The sequence below is a fragment of the Euleptes europaea genome, chromosome 6 (genome assembly GCF_029931775.1).
Source record: "Euleptes europaea isolate rEulEur1 chromosome 6, rEulEur1.hap1, whole genome shotgun sequence".
NCBI lineage: Eukaryota > Metazoa > Chordata > Lepidosauria > Squamata > Sphaerodactylidae > Euleptes > Euleptes europaea.
In genome coordinates, this window is record NC_079317.1 from 48,981,687 (window position 1) to 49,003,850 (window position 22,164).

Consider the following 22,164-nt stretch of genomic DNA (forward strand, 5'->3'; position numbering starts at 1 on the left):
CCGCGGGGCTGTTCCGGGACCGGCTATTCTCCCGGGGTCTCCACGACTGGGGCGCTCCATTCGACCGCAGGGAACCTTGGCGGGTCCAAGAACTCCACGGGGATCTTGATCGCGACGTCCTCTTTGGGTCGCTGTAGGAAATACTTGGCTGTCCGCGGGTTGTTTGGGATCCCGTGCTCTTCAAAGGTAAGTGCTGAAGGAACAGCGTTCTGCCTGCAATGTGGTAGTACTGCTAGGGCAGAGAATTCATGCGCGCCTCTCTCAGCAACCAACAGAGCTCTTCTTTGAGAGCCAGCGTGGTGTGGTGGTTTGGAGCGGCGGACTCTGGTCTGGAGAACCGGGTTTGATTCCCCGCTCCTCCGCAGGAGCGGCGGAGGCTAATCTGCTGAACCGGGTTGATGTCCCCACTCCTGCGCATGAAGCCAGCTGGGTGACCTCGAGCTAGTCACAGCTCTCTTAGAACTTTCTCAACCCTACCTCCCTCACAGGGTGTCTGTTGCGGGGAGGGAAGGAGATTGTAAACTGGCTTGAGGCTTCTTTAAGTGGTAGAGAAAGTCGGCATCTCAAAACCCACTCGCCTCCTCCTCCTCCTCTTTTCGTGGTGTCTGACCAAGGGAGGTTTGACTCTGGAAAGTTCGTATCCGAAAAACCTCGGTCGTCTCTAAGGTGCTGCTGGCCTCGAATCTAGCGGTCCGCTTTTCCTTGTGTTCCCTCCTCTTCTCTCTTTCCCTATGCCTTCTGGATCTGTTGGTCTCCAGGCCAGGGCCGGCGCTACCCTTAGGCGAACTGGGCTGTCGCCTAGGGCGCAGATCTCCGAGGGGGCGCGGAACTGGCCCGAGGGGCACCGTTTGAAACTTGGGGGAAATGCAACTGACCATGCTACGGAATATAATTGATTATAACGTCTTATACAAAGTGTTGTGCTTTTATTTTTTTTCTATAAGACATCTGTTTTTGAAAACTGGATAGCAACGGTGCGGGGGGGGGCACAAGAGGTTCGCCTTGCCTAGGGCACAAAAATGACTGGCACCGGCCCTGCTCCTGCCTCGCCCTCTCCCTCCCTTCCCGTCCCGTCCCGTCGCCTCCCTTGCCAAGCCCTCGGCTGCCTGTCGCCGCGGGCGAGCGCACCCCAAGCCCTCCCCGTGACGCGGCTGCGGTCTCCCTTTCTCGTTGCCAGGCCCGCTGCATTGGGGGCGAGATCTCCGCCATGGAGCTGCCGGGCGTCCTCTTTCTCCTGCTGGGGCTGGGCGCCGCCAACCGGATCCCAGGTAAAAAGGGGGCGTGGTGGCGGGGGCTGGGGGGGGGCGGCTCTGTTAGACGGCGCGGTGTGTCGTGTGCTGAGTAGCGGAGCGGAGAGCGCCTGGCTGGGGCGCCGCGTGCCATGGGGGCGGGGGAAAGGCCAGTGGAGACGGGACCCGGGCCGGTGGGCTCTGGGACGCCCTCCGTTCCCTGCAGGTGGTTGTCGGCGCCGCGGCTCGCTCTGTGCGGCGACGGCCGCCTTCCTTGGGCGCGCTCTCGGGTGGGAGCTTCGGGGGTCTCCGGACACAGCGGGGGAAACCAATCGAAGTTAATTCCGAAGGCCACTTCTGCTTTACGGGAGGGTTGGCCTTGGATTTGCCGCTCTCTAGATGCACATTTGCCCCAACCGAATTTTCAAAACTGCACCGGGGCTTCTTTTTAAGAATCCGGATGGGGCAAATGTGCATCTAGAGAGCGGCAAATCCAAGGCCAAACCTCCCGGGCAGAAGTGGCAGAAGAGAGTTGCCAGGGTCACCGGAGGCTGCCTGGCTGAGGGGAAGCGCTGCCCCCGGATCCCCTGAGTTCCCTGGGGAGGGCCCTGCCCTCTCTGCATGTCTTCAAAGTCATTCTTCCTTATTAGGTTGGAGTGCAATTCTGTTGTTCAGAGAAGGTTCCGTGTTGAGTTCTGAGAGGAGAGCCGGGGCTCCCCTGCTGTGGAACCGTCACCCCTCGAGGATGCACACGCTTGCTGCACATCTGCTGTGTGATGGGACTGTACAAATCGTTATCAGAGATTACCGTGCCCCTGAGGGGAATCCCTGTGGGCCACGCCAGTGCAGCTGTCTTCTTTTGCCTCAGAGCAGGCCTCTCCACAAAAATCTATGCTTCCCATGTCTTTATTGGCTGGAGTCCAGTCCTTTGGTTTGCCCCGTGACAGGAGTTGTTGTATCTGCAGCTGCTGTGCAGTCACCTGGCCTCATGGTATTTCAACCTTTGGCAGAATCTCCTGAATTGTTTCAGTGACTGTGGTTTGCCTCAGCCAGAGCCTTTTAAGAAGGCAGGGAAGGCAAAGAAGATTCCTAGACCTGCATTACTAGAGAACTGCCAGAAACATGTATCCCTTGTCCTTCCCTTGAACCATAAGTTAAAGCATGTGAAATTAACTTCATAAAAGTTCTTGTAGAAAAGTGTATCAGCCTCAAAAGTGAGTAGCTTTCCAGATAATGCCCATTTGCAGAGCCCAGAATGTGGGAAGGGGCAAGATCTGCTGGAAAACTAGAGATGGAGCAGATGCTGAAGGGCTTCTAGGCAATAAAGACTCTGGTAAAGACTCTGGATTATTAATTGCCTGTAACCCGACAGTCATTTTTCCCCCTTCACTTCTTAACACCATTCATTCCTGTCCTGGCGATAATATTCAATCTGCGTTCTCTCATTCTCTTGGCAGAATCTGGAGGAGACGATAACAGTGTATTTGATCTATTTGAGCTCATTGGCTTTTCTCGCAAGGGAGCTGCACGCAAGGTAGCAGGGGTACATCTGGCAAAGGGATCTGAGCCCTCCAGCCCTGCCTACCGCATTGAAGATGCTGACCGTATCCCAGCTGTTCCAGACCACAAATTCCAAGACATTCTTGACTCTATCCAAGCCGAAAAGGGCTTCATCCTATTGGCTAATCTTCGCCCAATGAAGAAGAGCCCTGGCACCCTGCTGGCTGTGGAGCGCAAGGACAACTCTGGCTATGTCTTTAAGCTGGTGTTGAACGGCAAGGCAAAAACCTTGGACTTGAGTGTCTTTCCCAAAGAAGGCAATCAAACTTTGGTGTCGGTGGAAGATGTGGAGCTTCCTACCTGGCAGTGGAACAATATTACCCTTTTAGTGCAGGAGGATCAGGCCCAGCTCTATGTGGGATGTGAGAAGATGGTGAATGCTGAACTGGAAATCCCTATTCAGAACATTTTCACCAGGGACCTGGCCAGCAGCGCCAGACTCCGTATTGCCAAAGGGGGGGTTAATGACAACTTCCAGGTAAGAAACCTTTCTTTTAGTAGCAGGTTTATGGGTCCATGGTAGGGCTTGACTTATCATAAAGCAAAGAGAAATGGTTACTTGGAGCAAAATATTATGAATTTAGTATCACTTTCCTGCCTCTGGCCTCTAACGTTTTAAAAAAGGAGCTCTTGTCCATTATGGGGGAGGGGCAACCATTTTGGCTTTTGGCTTCAGGTGTGTGTTCAGATAGGCTTAGGACATTTATGAGACTTATTTAGGTTTAACATCTCATCTGTATTTGTGAGGAAGAGAAAGTGAAGGAGAAGCATTTTCATGCAAACGAACATTCTGGCCAATGCAGGTTTTGTGTTTGTTTAACTAACTCAATCAAATGGACTTCTTCAAGCCTCATGCGTGCAAATTCCCTGTGTCCAATAAATGTTGAAATTATTCAAGAAACTGGAAATGTATGCAACCTGGAAAACCTGTTGTTTCAGAACAAGAAAGAAGTAGCATTCTCAGGGTATTTAAATATAGTACCTCTCTATCACTGCAGTCCTAAACAGAGGTACACTTTTCTAAGCCAATTTGTTTCCGTGAATTATAGGATTGCAGTAAATGGTGGTAAATTTGGCACTTGGAAGCACGAAAACAGCATTCAGGAAAAAATGGTTTTCAGGTATATTCTTGACATGCTTTTTCTTTGTTACTGAACAACAGAAAGAAATATAACTTGATTTGTATATAATAGGTGTATTTAAGAATGTGCATCTTTATTTGCGATGCTGTCCTGTATCAGTAGCTAATACCTGTAATTCTCTTGTCCACAGGGAGTGCTACAGAATGTGCGGTTTGTGTTTGGAACTACCCTGGAAGCCATCCTGAGAAACAAGGGCTGTGAAAGCTGTAAGTCTGCAAAAGGACTTTAAATTTATCGACCTATAAAAGATTATTACTTTCTATGTGAGACGATGCTGGCACAAATTTAGGATACAGAGGAACATTATTTATTAAGAAACTGCTGCCTTACCAAGGCATTGTGTACAATACAATACATTTTAACTGTCAATGTAGCTGCTTTAACATATACTTTTGTTGTTGTTGTTACAGCCACCAGGACAGTTATTAAACTGGACAATCCTATGAATGGCTCCAGTCCAGCTATCCGCACTAACTACATCGGCCACAAAACAAAGGACATCCAGGCAATCTGTGGGTTCTCCTGTGACGAGCTAAGCAATGTGTTTGTAGAATTGCAAAGTCTGCGTGCTCTGGTTACGACACTTCAGGATTCAGTCCACAAAGTGGTAAGTGACTATTTAAATGCACAGTATTGAAACAGAAAAACAGATGGTCTCTTAGCATTCAGTGATACATGGGAAACAAGCTGCATGCTTTCTGTGTACAATCTGTTTCATCAGTTATAAGGCAGGCTTGTAACTAGCTGACCTGATGAGTAAAGATCATCTTCCTGGGTGATCAGACAGGGAAACCTCTGTAAATAGGAAGAAAGTTGTCCTTTTCCTCTAGTTTGCTGGTGTACCACAAAAAGCTAGCATAAATAACGTGTGGGCAAGCAGACTCATAACTTGGTTCTTTTTTTAATAAGCTGGTTGATTTTCTGGGCTTATTTTTAAGGCTACTATAAGCGGGCACATAACAAATATAGTTTTCATGTTCCAGCAACTGCCTCTTGAAAATAAAATGTCTTGGGAGCTATCAATACACTGTCATAAGAACATAAGAAAAGCCCTGCTGGATTAGACCAAGGCCCATCAAGTCCAGCAGTCTGCTCACAAAGTGGCCAACCGGGTGTTGAAATAGGCACAGTGCGATCAGGGATGAATATGGATCTGCTAGCTGCTGCAGTTAACATTTATGAGCATTCACCCTGAGGACTCACAGTGGGAGGAACTGAATGGAGAAAGGTTCACATGATTAACTGTCCATGTGGCTAGTATACTAAGTTCACTTACTTGAAAGCTGGTCCACCATAGTCAGTATTCCAAGAAGAAGAGTTAGTTCCACTTAAGGAAGAATCAAACTGGCTTACATCACCTTTCCCTCCCCACAACAGACGTCCTGTGAAATAGGTGGGGCTGAGAGAGCTGTGACTAGCCCAAGGCCACCCAGCTGGCTTCATGTGTAGGAGTGGGCAAACAAATCCAGTTCACCAGATTAGCATCTGCCTCTCATGTGGAGGAGTGTGGAATCAAACCCAGTTCTCCAGATCAGAGTCCACTGCTCCAAACCACCACTCTAAACCACTACACCACGCTGGATAAGTAAAATCTTATGCGACTTTTGCTTTATCTACCTCATTCAGGCTAATCTTTAAACTGTGTTTTATGTCCAGTTACAAACATTTCCCCCCTCTCTTTTAGATTATTAACAATGAAGTTGGCAGCGGTCCTTTTCAGATTAGTCCTGGAGCATGCATCCATAATAAAGTTGTGTACCAAAACACAGATGAGTGGACCACAGATACATGCACTACCTGTACTTGCCAGGTAAATATGAAGTTAGCAGTAATAAATATTGAAATGTCTGATTTCCTGTCATGATCATGTACCAAAGTGAAATCTGGTTGTAACTCCCTTGGAAGGGGTCAAAGCGGAGTATAAATGTATTAAATAAACGTACACGCAGAAAGTTGAACTTTCACAGAAATATGAATGGTATGTCCAGTTAAAAGAATTTCAAATAGCTATTTTGAGGGCTTGGTAAGTCAGTTGCTGTCTGTTTAAAAAATGCTACAGGGGTAGATGGACCAGAAATCTAACTCAGGATAAAGCAAGTTGATAAATTCTTGAAAAACTCTGTAACATGCCCTATTTAAGTCCCCCTCTCCGGTTTTCTTCTAAAGGTATCTGTTAATAACTTTGACTCTTTTCCCTGGAGCAGTATTTTTGCTCTCCTATTCATCAGTATTTCTTCTCTCCAAATGCAGTCTGTAGCTATTTGTATAAAAATACATTGGGAGACTTATTATATGCATCTCCCATGTAATGTCTACTTTGTCTCTGAATGTTTCAGAAAGGACTACATCTTTTGGCATCTGAAAGAATAAGAACAAATAATTTACAATGCAATCCTAAACAGAATTACACCCTTCTAATCCCACTGACTGCAAGAAGTGGAAACACTGTTCAGGAATGCATTATATGTTTCAGGTGCCATAAGACTGTGCCCTTGTTAGAGCTGTAAACTAACATGGCTATCCTTCTAAAAACCTATCAAAATTGCTTTTTTCTACTATTCAGATCCTTCAGAAATCCGAACATGCTAACAATCTGTAGGAATTCATTTTCTTTTGACTTGGATTTAACTAACAATACTGCGATTTTCTGAGTATTGCTGGCATCTGTTGTATCACTGTTTATGTTGTTCTTTAAAATCTACAAAAGCACATTCTCTGTTATCCTTTAAGAAAGAGAACTGGCAAAAGTATAAACTTTTTTTAGTTACTATTCATTCTTGTACAGTGCAGCTTTTGGATTAAGATGAAAGCCACATCCAAGTATAACATGGCTTGTTGGAGTCTGAGCCAATTCTACTAAATGCATTTTAACTGTGTCCATATAATCAACTGAAACTCAGACTAGCAAACAGAAAAAGCTGGCTTAATGATCTTTGTTAGCTGTCTGACACTACTTTTGGACAGCTATTCACTGAGATTTCATTAACACATTTGGCAGATGCCATTTGGTTGACATTAACAAAGGAATCACTGAAATAATCATGACTACAAATGACACAATTACCATTTTTGTGTTCACTTTAACTTCTGTAGACATTGCTGAGGTCTGTGATTGAAACTGTACACTGTTGTTTGTAACATTATCCCAGTATTATTATTTTTTAATGAAAAATAGCTTGGGGCGGGGAGGGCTACAGTCAGAAGAACAGCAGGAGTGCATAACCCTGTCTATACCAATTTTTCCCCACTCAAAATCACTTTTCAATGCTCCCTGCCTGCAGGGCAAAATCAGCTTTGGATAGAGATTTTGCAGGGGGAAATTGCAAGGGATAAACAGCACGCAAAGTTCTGCTCCAGCTCCCAACCTCCTAAAGCAATTTTTTTTCCTTTTTTGTTTTTTAAAAGTGCAGGAATACTGCACATAATAACATTTAGTTGGGCCCCAGATCTTTGTGAAAAGACTTTTTCTTGACGGTTTATAGTACTAAGCCCTTCTGGGCTGAAAAAGTAAATATTTCATGTGTTTCATTGTTAATTTCCTCCTTTTCTGTTAGAACTCTGTTGTCATATGCCATAAAGTGTCTTGCCCTATCGTGCCTTGTTCCAATGCCACTGTTCCTGATGGAGAATGCTGCCCACGATGCTGGCGTATGTGACTTAAGCTTCTTAACATTTTCAACAGTGATTTAATTGGTGCTACTGTTCTGCTACATATCTAGAAACTGTGTTCTAAAATGTGTTCAAAGTCCCATCGTTTGGGTATAACATTCTATTGCTACTGGTTTTGGAGAGCCCGTGGGGGCAACAGTCCTAAGATTTTCTAAAAAGATCATACTGTCACTCTATGCAAGCGTTATTTTGTTAACTGGCTCAGAAAGTTTACACTGCATACATGAAAGCCATATTTTCATGCATGCCATTAATCAATTCTAGCAAAAAATATGAGATGAGAATATTTCTGATAGTGGGCAATGTCTTGTATGTGTATTCTTGGTGGTGGTGGTGATTCTAGAGAACATGCTATATAAGGCAAAATGGCATATAGCTTTATGATGTGTATATATAGGACAGGATTGGCCATTCTGTTAAGGAATCTTCTGAGTGAGACCACAACCAAATAGGATACTTTGGTAAAATATCCCTGAGTAAGATAGTTTCAGAAGGTAGCCTTATTGGTAGAACAGTTAGATTCAAGTTCAGTAGCACCTTAGAGACCAACAAGATTTTCAAGGTATGAGCTTTCACAAGTCAAAACTCCCTTTGTCAGAGATGAGTAGGAATGCTGATCTCTGAGTCTTTACATCCCAGCCAGAAGGTGGGAGGGTGTGTGTAAAGAATGCTTGTAAAAGATGTAAAGTTACAATGCACATTGTAATCAGCTTGGTATTTTCCCTCTGCTCTAATCAATCTGCTTACAAGCATTGTATATTTGAATCCTTTACAAGCGTTCTTTACAACACACCTCCCACCTTCTGACTGGGATGTAGACTCAGAGATCACCATTCCTACTCATTTCTGACAAATAGAGTTTTGACTCTCAGAAGCTCATACCCTGAAAATTTTGTTGGTATCTAAAGTGCTATTGGACTCTAACTGTATCTCCTAAGAATGTCCCAGTATCTACTCCTTCCTGCCCCTAATGCTGAGCCCCTTTAAATGGTTTGCAACTCCAATTATGAAATTTCTTTGTTTGGGTTTAAACAGAATTACCAGCTTTCTCCCTATGCATCAGAAAACTTTGGGTGTAGGGCACTTTGAAAATGGGTGGCTATATGTACACCATTTGTATGTGAAAGGTTGCAGAAGAATGCTTGGATTAGATCTCACAGCCCTGCAGAACTACAAATGATGATTAAGCACAAGGCCTCCATCATGCCTAATCTGGTTCTGAATTCATATATTACAAGTATTGTGTGATTTGGACAGCTACCAAAAGACTTAAACAAATGGAAGGATAGAAATGTTGCTTATTAGCCTGTCCTGGTCCATTTTACCAAGAAGGGCAATAAAGACTCTTATGGTAATTAGTACTCTCCCCAAGAATGCTAATTTGTTAACTTGGCACTCAGTGAAACAGCTCAGTGTCAGCAGTTGTTGATTTTTCCAGGCTAAAAGCTAAGGAATTAACCCAACTGTTCCTGTAGAATAAAAAAAGATCATCTGAAAAACTGAATGACTTTTTCCGAATACAGTTTCAATAAACAAATAAAAATAGATGACTTTTTTTCTCAGAATAACATTGAACGTTGAATATATGGCGGGAAATTGTTTATCTAGCATTCAAATATGAAAATGCTTCTCTTTACAGCTAGTGACTATGCAGAGGACATTTGGTCTCCATGGTCTGAATGGACTACCTGCTCTGTGACCTGTGGCAATGGCATTCAGCAGCGAGGTCGCTCTTGTGATAGCCTCAACAATCGCTGTGAAGGCTCTTCCATACAAACTCGCACCTGCAACATGCGGGAATGTGATAAGAGATGTAAGCCTTTCACTAACTTGAATGGAAAATAGTTTCATTTTATTATCCTGAGTTTGTATTTCTGTGTTCAGAAGTTCAGATTATTGCTTCTTCTGAATAATTTAGCATGGTTAATCTGCTACTAAATGAACACCAATGGGAAAGCATTCATTTCTAATGGAAGGAGATGATAGTTAACTACTAAAAGCAATGAAAAACGTACTGTACTCATTGCTAGCATTGGCATTAATGATTTTAATATTTAGTATCTAATATGTTATGTTACTAATTGTCCATCTGCAATCATAGTATGTTACAACAGAATTGCTGTTAGATTAAAAAAGCAAACCTATCTCTCTTCTACTGACTAAGACTAATAAACAGTTTAAAGAAGCTTGATCCTTCATAGTTTACAACAGGTTTGTCTGTTTGCAGTCAAACAGGATGGTCGCTGGAGTCACTGGTCTCCTTGGTCTTCCTGCTCTGTTACTTGTGGATCTGGCTTGATCACTAGAATCCGTCTCTGCAACTCTCCACTTCCTCAGATGGGAGGTAGACAGTGTGAAGGAGAGGCAAGAGAAACCAAATCTTGCCAGAAAGATGCTTGCCCAAGTAAGTTTAACAGTAACAATTGATACTTTCATGCACTAATTCAGGTGAAACTTTTCAGAACTTCTACCTCTTATTAATCATCAGATTACTGCAATCATTTTGAAACCACTCTGCACTAAGAAATGTCACAAATGCATCTGTCTGTGGCAAGGCACAATGAGTATATGTGAAAGTGCCAACAGTACTTGTGAGCTGCCCTCAGATATTTATTCTATCAATATTTGTTCTTTTTCTTTAGTAAATGGGAACTGGGGACCATGGTCACTGTGGGACACCTGTGCAGTCACATGTGGAGGGGGCATTCAGAAGCGTAGTCGTCTCTGCAACAATCCTGAACCACAGTTTGGAGGGAAGGATTGTATTGGTGACGCTGTAGACACTCAAATCTGCAACAAGCAAGATTGCCCGATTGGTGAGTAATTATCATTCACTGTGGAACACAAAGCACTGTTTGGTAGCTGTACCCAAACCAACTGCCCTACAAGGATATAATTTTTCTTTTTGAACAAAGAGGACTGTTGAGACAGGGCACTATCTTACCTGTAGGATTCTCAGTGCTGTTCCTGTTTCTTGCTTGTGCAACATAGTGTAGAAGATGACCGGTCCTACCAGAGTACTTTGTGCGGGAAAATTCAGATAAGACTTGAACTAATTCTTCAATTAATATTCCCATGAGTATTTGTTAAATTAGCCTACCTAGCTTGCCACTAACTTGTTCTGTGTGAGGACAACAGTTTGAACTCAGTTTGGACTCATACCTTTACCATAACATTTTGGACTCATACCTTTATCTTGTTTCTCAGATGGGTGCCTGTCTAACCCTTGCTTTGCGGGAGCAAAATGTACCAGTTTCCCAGATGGTTCCTGGAAATGTGGTGCCTGCCCTGCAGGTTACCATGGAAATGGGGTTGAATGCAAAGATATTGATGAGGTAAGAAGACTTGAATCTTGTGTATACAGCAGACTAAAAATTGAGGAACAAAATATTCCAAACATATACAAGTAAGCCTGCAATTAACCTTTTTCCTCGATCTTTTGTTCTTCAGTGTCAAGAGGTCCCTGATGCCTGCTTTGTCATCGGTGGTGTGCACAGGTGTGAGAACACTGAGCCAGGATACAATTGCCTGCCTTGCCCATCACGTTTTACTGGAACTCAGCCCTTTGGTCGAGGTGTGGAGCATGCAATAGCAAACAAGCAGGTAGTGCCAAAATGTTTTTTAAAGAACTGTTTACAAAATCTTACTCACTTGCTAATGCTACAGCAGATATGCTTATCCAGGACAGAAAAGAACAAGTTCTGAATATAATTCTATAAGTGTCTTCTCTGAACGAAGAGGAGTTATTATTTAGCACACTGACATATTTGTTTCTGTGATTGTTCTCTCAAATACACAGTTGCATAGAGAGAGGCTAGTGTGAACTAGGCTGCAAACCCAGGAAAAAGGCAGCACTTTTTATGATCACAGCTGCTTATTTATTTAGCTATTTCTTATGCTGCCTCTCCTGGGAATATACTCCAAGCTGCTTACAAAATAAACATAATAAAAACAAAACAGTAAAAGTTAGTAGTTAAAATCCAACATTAAAAACCCAGCCACAGTATAAAAATAGAGCACTGAGCAGTTTAACGTAATAGTTTTTAAGCTAAAAGCACACTAAAGTAGTGTTAAAAGAACCCTTAAATAAAAGCCAGGGTGAACCGAAAAGTTTGTGCCTGACACCTAGAAGAGAACAGCGCAGGCACCCGGCAAGCCTCAAGGGGAAGGGCATTCCGCAAGTGAGGTGCCACTACTAAAACAGCTGTGTCTCTGGTTGCTGCCTGTCTCACCTCTGAAGGTGGAGGCGTAGAGAGCATAGCTTATGGGGCAGATCTTAACTAGAAGGCTGGACAAAATGGGAGGAGGCTGTCCTCCATCACAATTGTTGCTGGTTCCTGGCCTGTCTCAAGTTCACACTAGACTGCGTATAACTTAAAATGAATTTAGAAGTAAGAAGAGGAACACTCACTTCAAATGTTAGTGTCTTGTAAATTAAGTCAGTAAGTACCAAGTTATATAGAAATGTATGGGTTGAATCCAGCCAGATTTTCTGCTGGTGAAAAAGGAAGGAGACATCCTCTTTAACCACCCGAAAAGGCTTGGTCTGCATGTACAAAAGTGGTGTGAGGTGGGGGCTGTAGCATGGAGAGGAATTGGGTAAGACTAAATAAGAAAGCTGGCTAGTTCTCCTAAAGATGAGTTTGAAAAAAAAAACATAATTAACTGTTGTTTATGCATGAATGTCTACTGCATTCTTTTTGTATATGTCACACTCTTGCAAATATAAGTATAATTTTCTTGGGTGCTTGCTCTCTGTAGGTCTGCAAACCAAGAAACCCATGCACTGATGGTACACACGATTGTAATAAGAATGCGAAGTGCATTTACCTTGGCCACTTTAGCGACCCCATGCATCGCTGTGAATGTAAACCTGGCTACGCTGGTAATGGTATTATCTGTGGAGAAGACACAGATTTAGATGGGTGGCCAAATAAGAATCTTCCTTGCATTGCCAATGCTACATACCACTGCAATAAGGTAAGTATTTTTCCCATGTTCTCACATAACCATTAAATAAATTAATGCAGCCCCCAAATTTAGGCAATAGCATGCTTCTAGAAACAATGCTAGGATCAAGGGTTTATCACAAGAAGTCCAACACTGTCAGCACAGCCACTATGATTGGGTCATGATTATAATATATTTGTAAATTTTTGAGTTCTTGGGTTGTAACAGCTATATAACCCAGAGTTAGGCTTGTTTAAGTCCATTCAGTGGGTTTAAGCACACCTAATTCTAAAGGAGTAAGCTTCATGTGCCTGTTCCTTGCAATTACACATGTCTTAACAGGGGCAAATGAACATTTCTATTTCTTGTTAAAAGTTTTGAATTAAAGCATGCATCCTTAGTAATATTAATGATTAAGAGAAATTCATTAAATAGTAACACCAAAAATAAAAATCAAAGTCTGACTCAGTGCTCTGCTTACAAGGACATTTTGGAAGATAACATGATTATGTTTGGATTGGAAGTCATTCTATTGCTTTTCCACAGGACAACTGCCCCAACCTTCCCAATTCTGGACAGGAAGACTATGATAAGGATGGAATTGGTGATGCCTGTGACAATGATGATGATAATGACAATATTCCAGATGCCTTGGTAAGCATAATGAAAACATTCACGACCTTTTCATAGCTTAGACTATGGACATCACACCTATTTGGTAGCCTGTTTGCAGAACTCAGGACTGAAAAATACTGTAAAAAATTGCAGTATGTTCTTGGAATCTTTTCCAAGATTAGCAAGTACTGTAATGATCAAAATGTTGATTCTCCAGTTATTCCAGGAAACATGAATAACTTTTGTGAGTATTACAAGACTGAGATTTCCTTATGGCTTTAGACTTCGTTCATTCGTAGCTTCATTCAGGCAAAGGGATATGCTGAGATGGTTGAACTTCAGCAAGTAAACAGTAACATTCCAGAGTGTAGGTAGCTAGCCTTCCCCTTTCAAAGTCCACATTGCTGTTTAAAATAACAGACACCTCAAAACCATTGTTTAATGTAATGGTACCAAAGAGGCTGAAAAACTGAGAACAGTGTGAAGCATCCAGTAGTAGTTAAATTGTACCTAGAGTTGTAGTTGAAAACTATTTTTTAAAGAAAATAAAACTTTGACAATTTTGCAATAAAGAATGGATGCTTCCTCCACCCCTAATCTTTTTTTCCTAGTAAATCTATACAACAAACTGTTTATAAATTTAAGAGTTCATGTGCTGCAGGTATGTGCATGTTTTTAATGGGGCTTTTAAAACATTCTTCTACAGGATAATTGCCCATTCATTTACAACCCACAACAGTATGACTATGATAGGGATGAAGTTGGTGACCGCTGTGATAACTGCCCCTACAATCACAACCCTGATCAGATAGACACCGATAGCAATGGAGAAGGAGATGCCTGTGCTGTTGATATTGATGGAGATGGTATGGTTTCCTTGTGTTTTCTCCTCCCCCATCACACACCTATGAGCAATTATGTTTAAATAGTAGGTTTAATATTAGAACATAAGAAAGGCCATGCTGGATCAGACCAAGGTCCATCAAGTCCAGCAGTCTGTTCACACAGTGGCCAACCACTGTGTGAACAGAATGTTATCTCTTGATATGCCTACAGCCACTTCTCTACTGGTTGGAGGCCAGAGAAAGGTCTAAGTCATAATATAATTTGTACCCATGGGTGGTCCAAGACATTTTGGTGTCTGAAATCAAATTTCATTCCCCCATTGTAACAATGAATATCAGTCGCAGTCAGAACATTCTTCTACACAAGTCCCATTAAAATTAGTGGAACCTACACTGTCACACTAATTTCTCATATTCATAATAAAACAGATTATAAATGAGGACTATCCTGGGCTGAAGTTTGTACAGGAGACCCCATGGGTCATTCATAATGATACTCTTAATGGTGTTCTGAATTTGCCTCCTGAAGCAGCCACTGGCTTGTCGGGCTGCTTCTGCTTATTCAGTTTATTTAGTCCATATAAGAGAAGTCTGAATTTGTTATATTTGGACCCTAGACTTTGTTTGATGTGTATCACCAATGAAAAATTGTGATGCCACAGGATATAGTGCAAATTACAACACTGTTGCTATGGATAATACCGAAAAGAAGAAGCATTTATAATGCCCTAAGAACTAGTTGTTTTGCTTATTTGTTCACTTTCACACCGTCAGAGAGCTACACTCTTCTAAGCTCATTAGAGTCCATGAGTTTAGAAGGGAAGATGGGTATGTTCCTTAAACGTATCTAAATTCTTTACATTTTAGGCATTCTTAATGAAAGAGACAACTGCCAGTATGTGTACAATGTGGATCAGAAAGATACAGACTTGGATGGTGTTGGAGATCAGTGTGACAACTGTCCAATGGAACACAATCCAGATCAGGTCAGCTTCTAATAATTCTGTTGACAGCATTTGGACATCCACGTTTCTTTGCAATGCGTGCCGAGCGGCAGCCTAATCGGGGCAAAATACATCTCATGGATCTGCTAGTCATTGAAAGTAGTAAAAGTGGTTGGGGATGCTTGGACCTAGGAAATAGCTGAGCATTAAAAAAAAATAATTAATGCGGCATGTGAGTACATAAAATTCCTGCATGTATTGTTAGACGCAGTACATTATGGTAACAGGAAAATCACACTGGCATCTATACAAATATCACACCTTAGTATAGAATTCATTCTGACTGAAGAATGAAGGTCTGTCATGTCAGCAAACTACACACATAGCTAATAATTGAGAAAAGAGATCTGTGTTAAAATTTAAAATATAATGTAACAGGTTTACTAACATAACACTCGCATATTTCAGCCTTAAACCAGAACATGTACTGAACACTGGAGTGTGCGTTCTTAAGAAAGTTATATCAGTGTTACAAGATGTCCTGAGGCAGAGTTCATTGAGTTTCATCTCACATCAGTGCACATTTAAGATGCTTTAAGGACAAAGGTTAAAGCAGTACAAAATACCTACCTCACAAAGACTGCCATTTTTCCTCTTTTAGCTGAGCACAAGAAAGAGGATTTTCTCCCTCTCTGTTACCAAAGTTAAAAAGCATATCCAAGCATTAGAATCTATATAACTAATCTTTACCAGATTAAGAGTTCTAAAAGGGGAAATCCAGTTCCTCCCATTTAATTTGCTAGTTCTAAGGCAGCAGTGAGTAAAACTTGTGTAGTCGTGTTATGTACAAGGCAGTAGGATTAATAGCTTCAGGGGCATATCTTGAATGCTTGAATGGTCCCAGCAAAATTACAGAAAATTACTGGAATCTTGATTTGCCCTGTGGGCACTGTTGGTTAAAACTTACAGTATGAAAACTGTGGTGTTTTAAGATGCTCCTTTTGTAACAAAAGGAGTCTGCCTCCCAAAACAGCTTATAGCACACAGTGCTAATGAACTCCAAATATTCTAGTTTTGAAAGTATTTTTAGACTCACTGTAAGCTGTAGTTCATCTTGCTATTGACCATTAGCCAGATTTGCTATAGCACAACAGCTGATAACTTGCGAAAGACTGACTACTCTCAGTCTGCATCTCAATGTTTAGGATCATGCTTCAGTCAGTCTATCAACGTAATATAAAAATGTATATAAATTGTAAATCAATTCACAGCATTTCTAAAGGTGTGCCATAGTCCTACAATATTGCACTGTACTCGTGTGCATGTAGAAAACATTAACACAGGCTGTAACATTGTATTATGAACGTGTAAGCCATTAAAGGGGCTTTCAAGCTGTTAACACTTTAAAACAGTCAGGTAAATCAGAGATCGACGTCTACCGGATTTATACCTAGAAGGTACAAAGAATTTGCATGGAAATGCATGCCAAGAAAAGACCCAGAAACCACACTGCTTATTCAAGGGCCTAATACTTTATTAACCAAGACTTAACATGTATTTAGAGTATCTTTAAATATGTAAAAACAAGTTGAGACAAGTAGTTTTGCTGCATCTGGCCGTTAATACCATATGAGCTCATTGTTTTTGTCCATGTGTTTTTAAGGATGCATTCTGGTCCCAAATCCAGAATGCCAGCTGATGTGCAATGGGAATACCTGTGTGTATGAGCCTCTCCTTTCATTCCAGTGGAGGAGATAGTTCTGTACACATACAAAGGACTGTCCATATAGACGTGTCCATTATATTGAAGCAAGGGATTGCATCTTACCAATACAACTTCCATGCCCACAAATAATCACTGCATTGGGCCAATAGGGTATATGTGCCGAGCTGCATCCTTACATATCATCCATCAGTCGGTCTTTTTCAAGATAGTTTTTATTTCTGTAGTCAGTCCCTTTTTAAATGCTTGCTCTAACAGCCTTATCTGTTCCTCTTCCAGACGGATTCTGACTCTGACCGCATAGGTGATAAATGTGATAGCAACCAGGACATTGATGAAGATGGCCATCAAAATAATCTTGATAATTGTCCCTATGTGCCCAATGCCAACCAAGCTGACCATGATAAAGATGGGAAAGGGGATGCCTGTGACCATGATGATGATAATGATGGGATCCCTGATGACAAAGATAACTGCAGACTGGTTGCTAATCCAGATCAGTTGGATTCTGATGGTAAGATAAGCACTCCATGGTCCAGTTGTCACAGGGTTGATAGCATTTATCTAGACATGTAGTGTGTCTTAGCCTTTTTTAAAAAATCCAGTAAGTATGCTGTCTGTTTTGTGGTTGTAGCATTTTCTGATCTGGCAGATAACACCTTTCATCCTGATCTAGTGTGCTGCTGTGTACACACACAACTTGCATGCCTGTGGAAGTTTACCCTTTCACTTCAGTGGAGAGAACAGCATGCATACATGGATCTGCCCCTCTCGCAGAGGCTATAAGGAATTATTCTCCTATCATGCCCTTGTGCATGTTGAAGTGTTAGCAGAGTGTATAGATCAAGGGTAGTATAGAAAGCATTAGAAAGGCAGAGGAAATGTTAGGATATGGAGTTTTTATGCTGTGTATGTCTAATGCCTTGTTTTTAATGATTTGGTTTTTTTTTAATACTGTGGTTTTTAATTGTAAATTGCCTCGAGCAGGACTCTAAAGAGGCAGCATAGAAAGATTCTAAATAAATACATAAATATGATTCCGTAAGGAAATTAGTATGTTTAACAGCAGTTTATTCAATTCATGCAAGATTATTTAAGTTAATCAGTGTTGGCTTCATCCTACCACTAATTCTTGGAAATGACTACTGATGATTTCAGTATATCACACTACATCAGATCTGAAATGTAGTGCATTTTCAGATACAACTAGTGTTCCCTTTTTACTGTGACCTCCACTTCACCCTGCATTCCCCAATTTTTTTATAACAGGGGATGGACGTGGAGATGCATGCAAAGACGACTTTGACAAAGATAATGTGCTAGACATTGATGACATCTGCCCTGAGAACGTTGACATCAGCGAGACAGACTTCCGTCGATTTCAGATGGTTCCCCTGGATCCTAAGGGAACCTCCCAAAATGATCCCAACTGGGTAGTTCGTCACCAAGGCAAAGAACTGGTTCAGACTGTCAACTGTGATCCTGGACTTGCAGTTGGTGAGTGCACACTTCAGAATCTTTCTCTCTGTGTTTACTTAGTAGGTAGTGTAATAGGTTTTGTTCTCTCACCAACAAGCTGAAAGTGCACAGTCTTAGGTAATGCCTTATATAGAATAACTGAACAAAAGCAACTTAAAATTCAATTTATAATGATATTCTTTACCCTTCCTTAGCATAGGCTGGTCTACCCTCCAGGGACATCTGAACAAATAACACACTCATAAATGGTCACAGCCACCTGCATCATGATAGGATAAGAGAGCAAATCTATCCCCTCAAGCTATAATTTGAAAACATGCAGTGGATAAACATAAACACAGCTTGTCATGCCAGTGGGCCATTTGCAAAATGGTTGAAAAACAAGTTAGGATAAATGAGCGTATACTTACAGCTTTTCCAGTTCTTAAAGCACAGTAACTACAAACTTAAATTAACAAACTCTTTTTGTTCTGATTATTTGGACCACAATACACAGCTGTCAGTTCTTCACCAGAGCAACAGGGACATGTTACTTTGAGAGCAGAGTAAAATGATTACATGCTGACAAATCATGTTTTCTTCTTTTCTCCCAGGTTTTGATGAATTTAACTCTGTTGACTTCAGTGGCACATTCTTCATTAATACAGAAAGAGATGATGACTATGCTGGCTTTGTGTTTGGATATCAGTCTAGTAGTCGCTTTTATGTAGTTATGTGGAAGCAGATCACACAGTCTTACTGGCTTGACACACCAACCAAAGCCCAAGGATATTCTGGCCTTTCTATCAAAGTAGTCAACTCCACCACTGGTCCTGGAGAACACCTTCGTAATGCACTGTGGCATACTGGAAATACAGCTGGACAGGTTAGAAGACCTAACTTTCTGAAATACTACGCTGGTGTGGGAAGGGTCCATCTAAGGAAATATACATTTCTGATGTGATGAGGAATTAAAATGAATTGTAAAATAAGTATTTATTTTAATAAATGGACACAAGTACATATCAAGAACATGATATGTACTCAAGTGCTCCGTAAAAGTGCCTGTAAGACTTAGCTTTTTCCCCATTCATTTCAGTGGAGAGGGGGAATTTCTTGAGTGAATATACTCAGAGGTAATTTCTTTAGCTATCACCATTGCCTTCTAAATGATAGTTGCATGTTGCACACATTACATTTATCTTGGCATGGTTCACTTGAACAGAACCCACATTGTGTGAATCAAGTCTCCGAATTCTGTTACAAAGGACTTTCTTTGAATCATTATGTCAATTTCAGATACAAAAAGTTGGCTACCAGGAAGCACAATTGACTTCTGTTCCTTTCTGTCTTTCACAAATCAATCTTGTGCATCTTGCTCAGTGAAGAAGTGCACAAAATGCCCCTGCAGTGAGGGCCTGCACATCTTCCCACTGGGCATACAGGCAAAGTAAATGAGGTGGTGAAGAAGATGAACAAGAAGCGCAAGGCTTCCTTTCATCATGAGTGAATTGGCCTCTAAATATGCTGTAGACTTTTTACCAGCCATAGTCACAGGATAGGTTATTCAGTTATATTTTTGCTTTTCAGGTGCGAACTCTGTGGCATGACCCTCATCACACCGGCTGGAAAGATTTCACTGCCTACAGATGGCGACTCAGTCACAGACCAAAGACTGGCTACATTAGGTAAACATTATGGGTAGTCATGTTAGTCTGTCTGGAGGAGTAGAAAAGAGCAAGAGTCTAGTAACACCTTAAAGACTAACACAATTTCTGGCAGGGTATGAGCTCTCGTGAGTCACAGCTCACTTCTTCAGGTATCTGAAGATGTGAGCTGTGACTTGCAAAAGCTCATAACCTGCCAGAAATTGTTTTAGTCTTTAAGGTACTACTAGACTCTTGCTCTTTTCTACTATCATATAGCATAGTTTTTGTTAATTTTGGAAGCACAAATACTTCCAATTGCTGAATTCAATCTTCAGGGTATGTAGTCAGGCCAAGATGAATTACCATTGCTCTTTATTTGCAGAGTGGTAATGTATGAAGGGAAGAGGATCATGGCTGATTCAGGCCCAATCTATGACAAAACCTATGCTGGTGGTCGGTTAGGATTATTTGTCTTCTCTCAAGAAATGGTGTTCTTCTCAGATCTTAAATATGAATGTAGAGGTAAGAATTCATTTTTCCTTAGCACTATTTCCTTGACTGAAATGCATTGAAGTAATTCCTGTGGCAATTGTCTGTTACTGAAAATAATGTTAAAATTGTCATTGTTTTAGTTTTATAAAATCATGAACCTCAGAATTCTATAGCTTTTGGGACACACAGATTTCCTGTAGAGAACTACACAGGAAAGGATAATTAATAGGTCAACCTAGTGAATTATTTCCTGTATTTGAACTTTTTGTATGCAGACATACTAAGCCTGTTTCTACACATTACACTTTTGAGTTGCACTGATTGGGGAGGGGGGAGGTTTGCTTTATAAAATAACAAATCACCAACACCTTTGATATCCCTTCATAGAGTTTCCCAAATTATTCCCCTTTTTCTAAGAGAAAAATGCAGTCTTCAACACATCAAATCGAAACCCAAAGACCTGCTGAGAAGTTAACCCATTAATTGTAGCTTAGTAACTAATTAATACAAGAATAACTATTTGCTGTTTTCCTTTCTTACAGATCCCTGATCATGAGGCAACTGAATGCAGAAATGATTTCTGAAATGCCGATATTGCACCTTCCGAAATGTTGTTTAGTTTCTGCAGACCCTGGGACAATTTTGTTTGCTCTTTACTTTCTTCTGTCTTCATAAACTAGAGACTCAAAATACATGACTGCCTCAAGAGAATGCGTTTGAGAGAGAAAACTGCAAAGTACACTTCAGACCTGACCTTTGTTGGCACAGAAGAGAGCAAATGTCTTTCATGGATAAGAACATTCTTCGCATCTGGAGCCGAAGTGTCACTTCTGTCAGAAACGCAACAGCATAGCTGGGCATTGTCACTGCCTCTCTTTAACTGGAGGTCCAATGGAGGAGCACTTTTGTAATGAGAACGTCTTTATGATGTGCCATGGACTACTTAAAAAAAATGAAATACACTTTGACTTGTGGGAGAGGTGGGTGGGAAGAAGGCAATTGTAAGATACAGGACTGTGCTCCCCTGGGGTTTACATCCAGGTAAATTGGAGGAACTGTTACTTATCTGTCAAACAGCCTTACTCTGTGCATGTTTGCTCAGATTCAAATTCTGCTGAATTAAGTGGAACTCATTCCCACACGTGTGCACAGGATTGACCCCCAAATCTGCTCCAGCTAATACGGAAATGCTTTGCTTCGTTATATAGGAAAAACTAGCTATGCCAGCTGGTTAGCCCCATGCAGCACAGAACAAGTTTCAAAAATTTCATTGTGAGATAAGAGGTGGAACAACATTGGAACACCGGATTGTACTGACTTGGTGGAAAATGGGATTCACAGAGACTCTTGGGCAAAGCAAGTTTACATGTGCCACTGCATGACAACCTACATCCGTAGGTTTGACACCAGAGGTAGCTAGAGCAGATGCAGCAAGGACATTTGAGATGCCAAAGAGCATCTTCATCTCAGCTTAGCACTTACGTTGGACTTCAAAGAACTATGTTCTTTTATTATGGTTACAAAGGCACAAAAATGACAAACACAATTAAATACAAAATAAATCTACAATGGGAGTTTTGGGTTTTTAAAAAAAATGTTTTTAAAAGCATTAATTTTGTAGGAGAGGGCCTGTAGATAAAGAAAATGTAAAATATTTATTTTTTACCTATCTTGGCTGTTATAAATAACTGAAGGACTATTAATTAAAACAGAAAACAATGCTTCAGGACGATCTGCATAATCATTTTGCTACACGTCTCCATGACTGTAAGACTGTAAATACAGGTTATTTATTGTTCTGTAGTAGATATAGACAGTAGAGCAGGGGTCCCCCATGTGGTGCCAGTGGGCGCCATGGTGCCCACCAATGCCAAGTGTTTTTAGGAAG

General features: G+C 41.4%; 1 protein-coding gene across 1 annotated transcript; it reads left to right on the forward strand.

Annotated features, from left to right (window-relative positions):
* Positions 1–2,775: 2,775 nt before the first annotated feature.
* Positions 2,776–19,827, forward strand: THBS1 (thrombospondin 1). Its single transcript, XM_056852212.1, has 18 exons — positions 2,776–3,267; positions 4,062–4,137; positions 4,342–4,538; positions 5,616–5,741; positions 7,486–7,579; positions 9,240–9,413; positions 9,828–10,004; positions 10,243–10,416; positions 10,808–10,935; positions 11,051–11,203; positions 12,362–12,580; positions 13,097–13,204; positions 13,872–14,031; positions 14,878–14,996; positions 16,957–17,191; positions 17,947–18,174; positions 18,750–19,021; positions 19,726–19,827. Exons 1-18 carry the CDS (start codon positions 2,926–2,928, stop codon positions 19,825–19,827), a joined length of 3,084 nt encoding a protein of 1,027 aa, XP_056708190.1. The 5' UTR covers positions 2,776–2,925.
* Positions 19,828–22,164: the final 2,337 nt, after the last annotated feature.

Excerpts from the sequence above, each read along its gene's own strand:
- THBS1 (XM_056852212.1), top strand. The coding sequence starts at position 2,926 with ATGAAGAAGAGCCCTGGCACCCTGCTGGCTGTGGAGCGCAAGGACAAC. Across the intron at positions 10,005-10,242 it reads CCAGAAAGATGCTTGCCCAA|TAAATGGGAACTGGGGACCA; the intron begins GTAAGTTTAACA and ends CTTTTTCTTTAG. Across the intron at positions 12,581-13,096 it reads CTACATACCACTGCAATAAG|GACAACTGCCCCAACCTTCC; the intron begins GTAAGTATTTTT and ends GCTTTTCCACAG.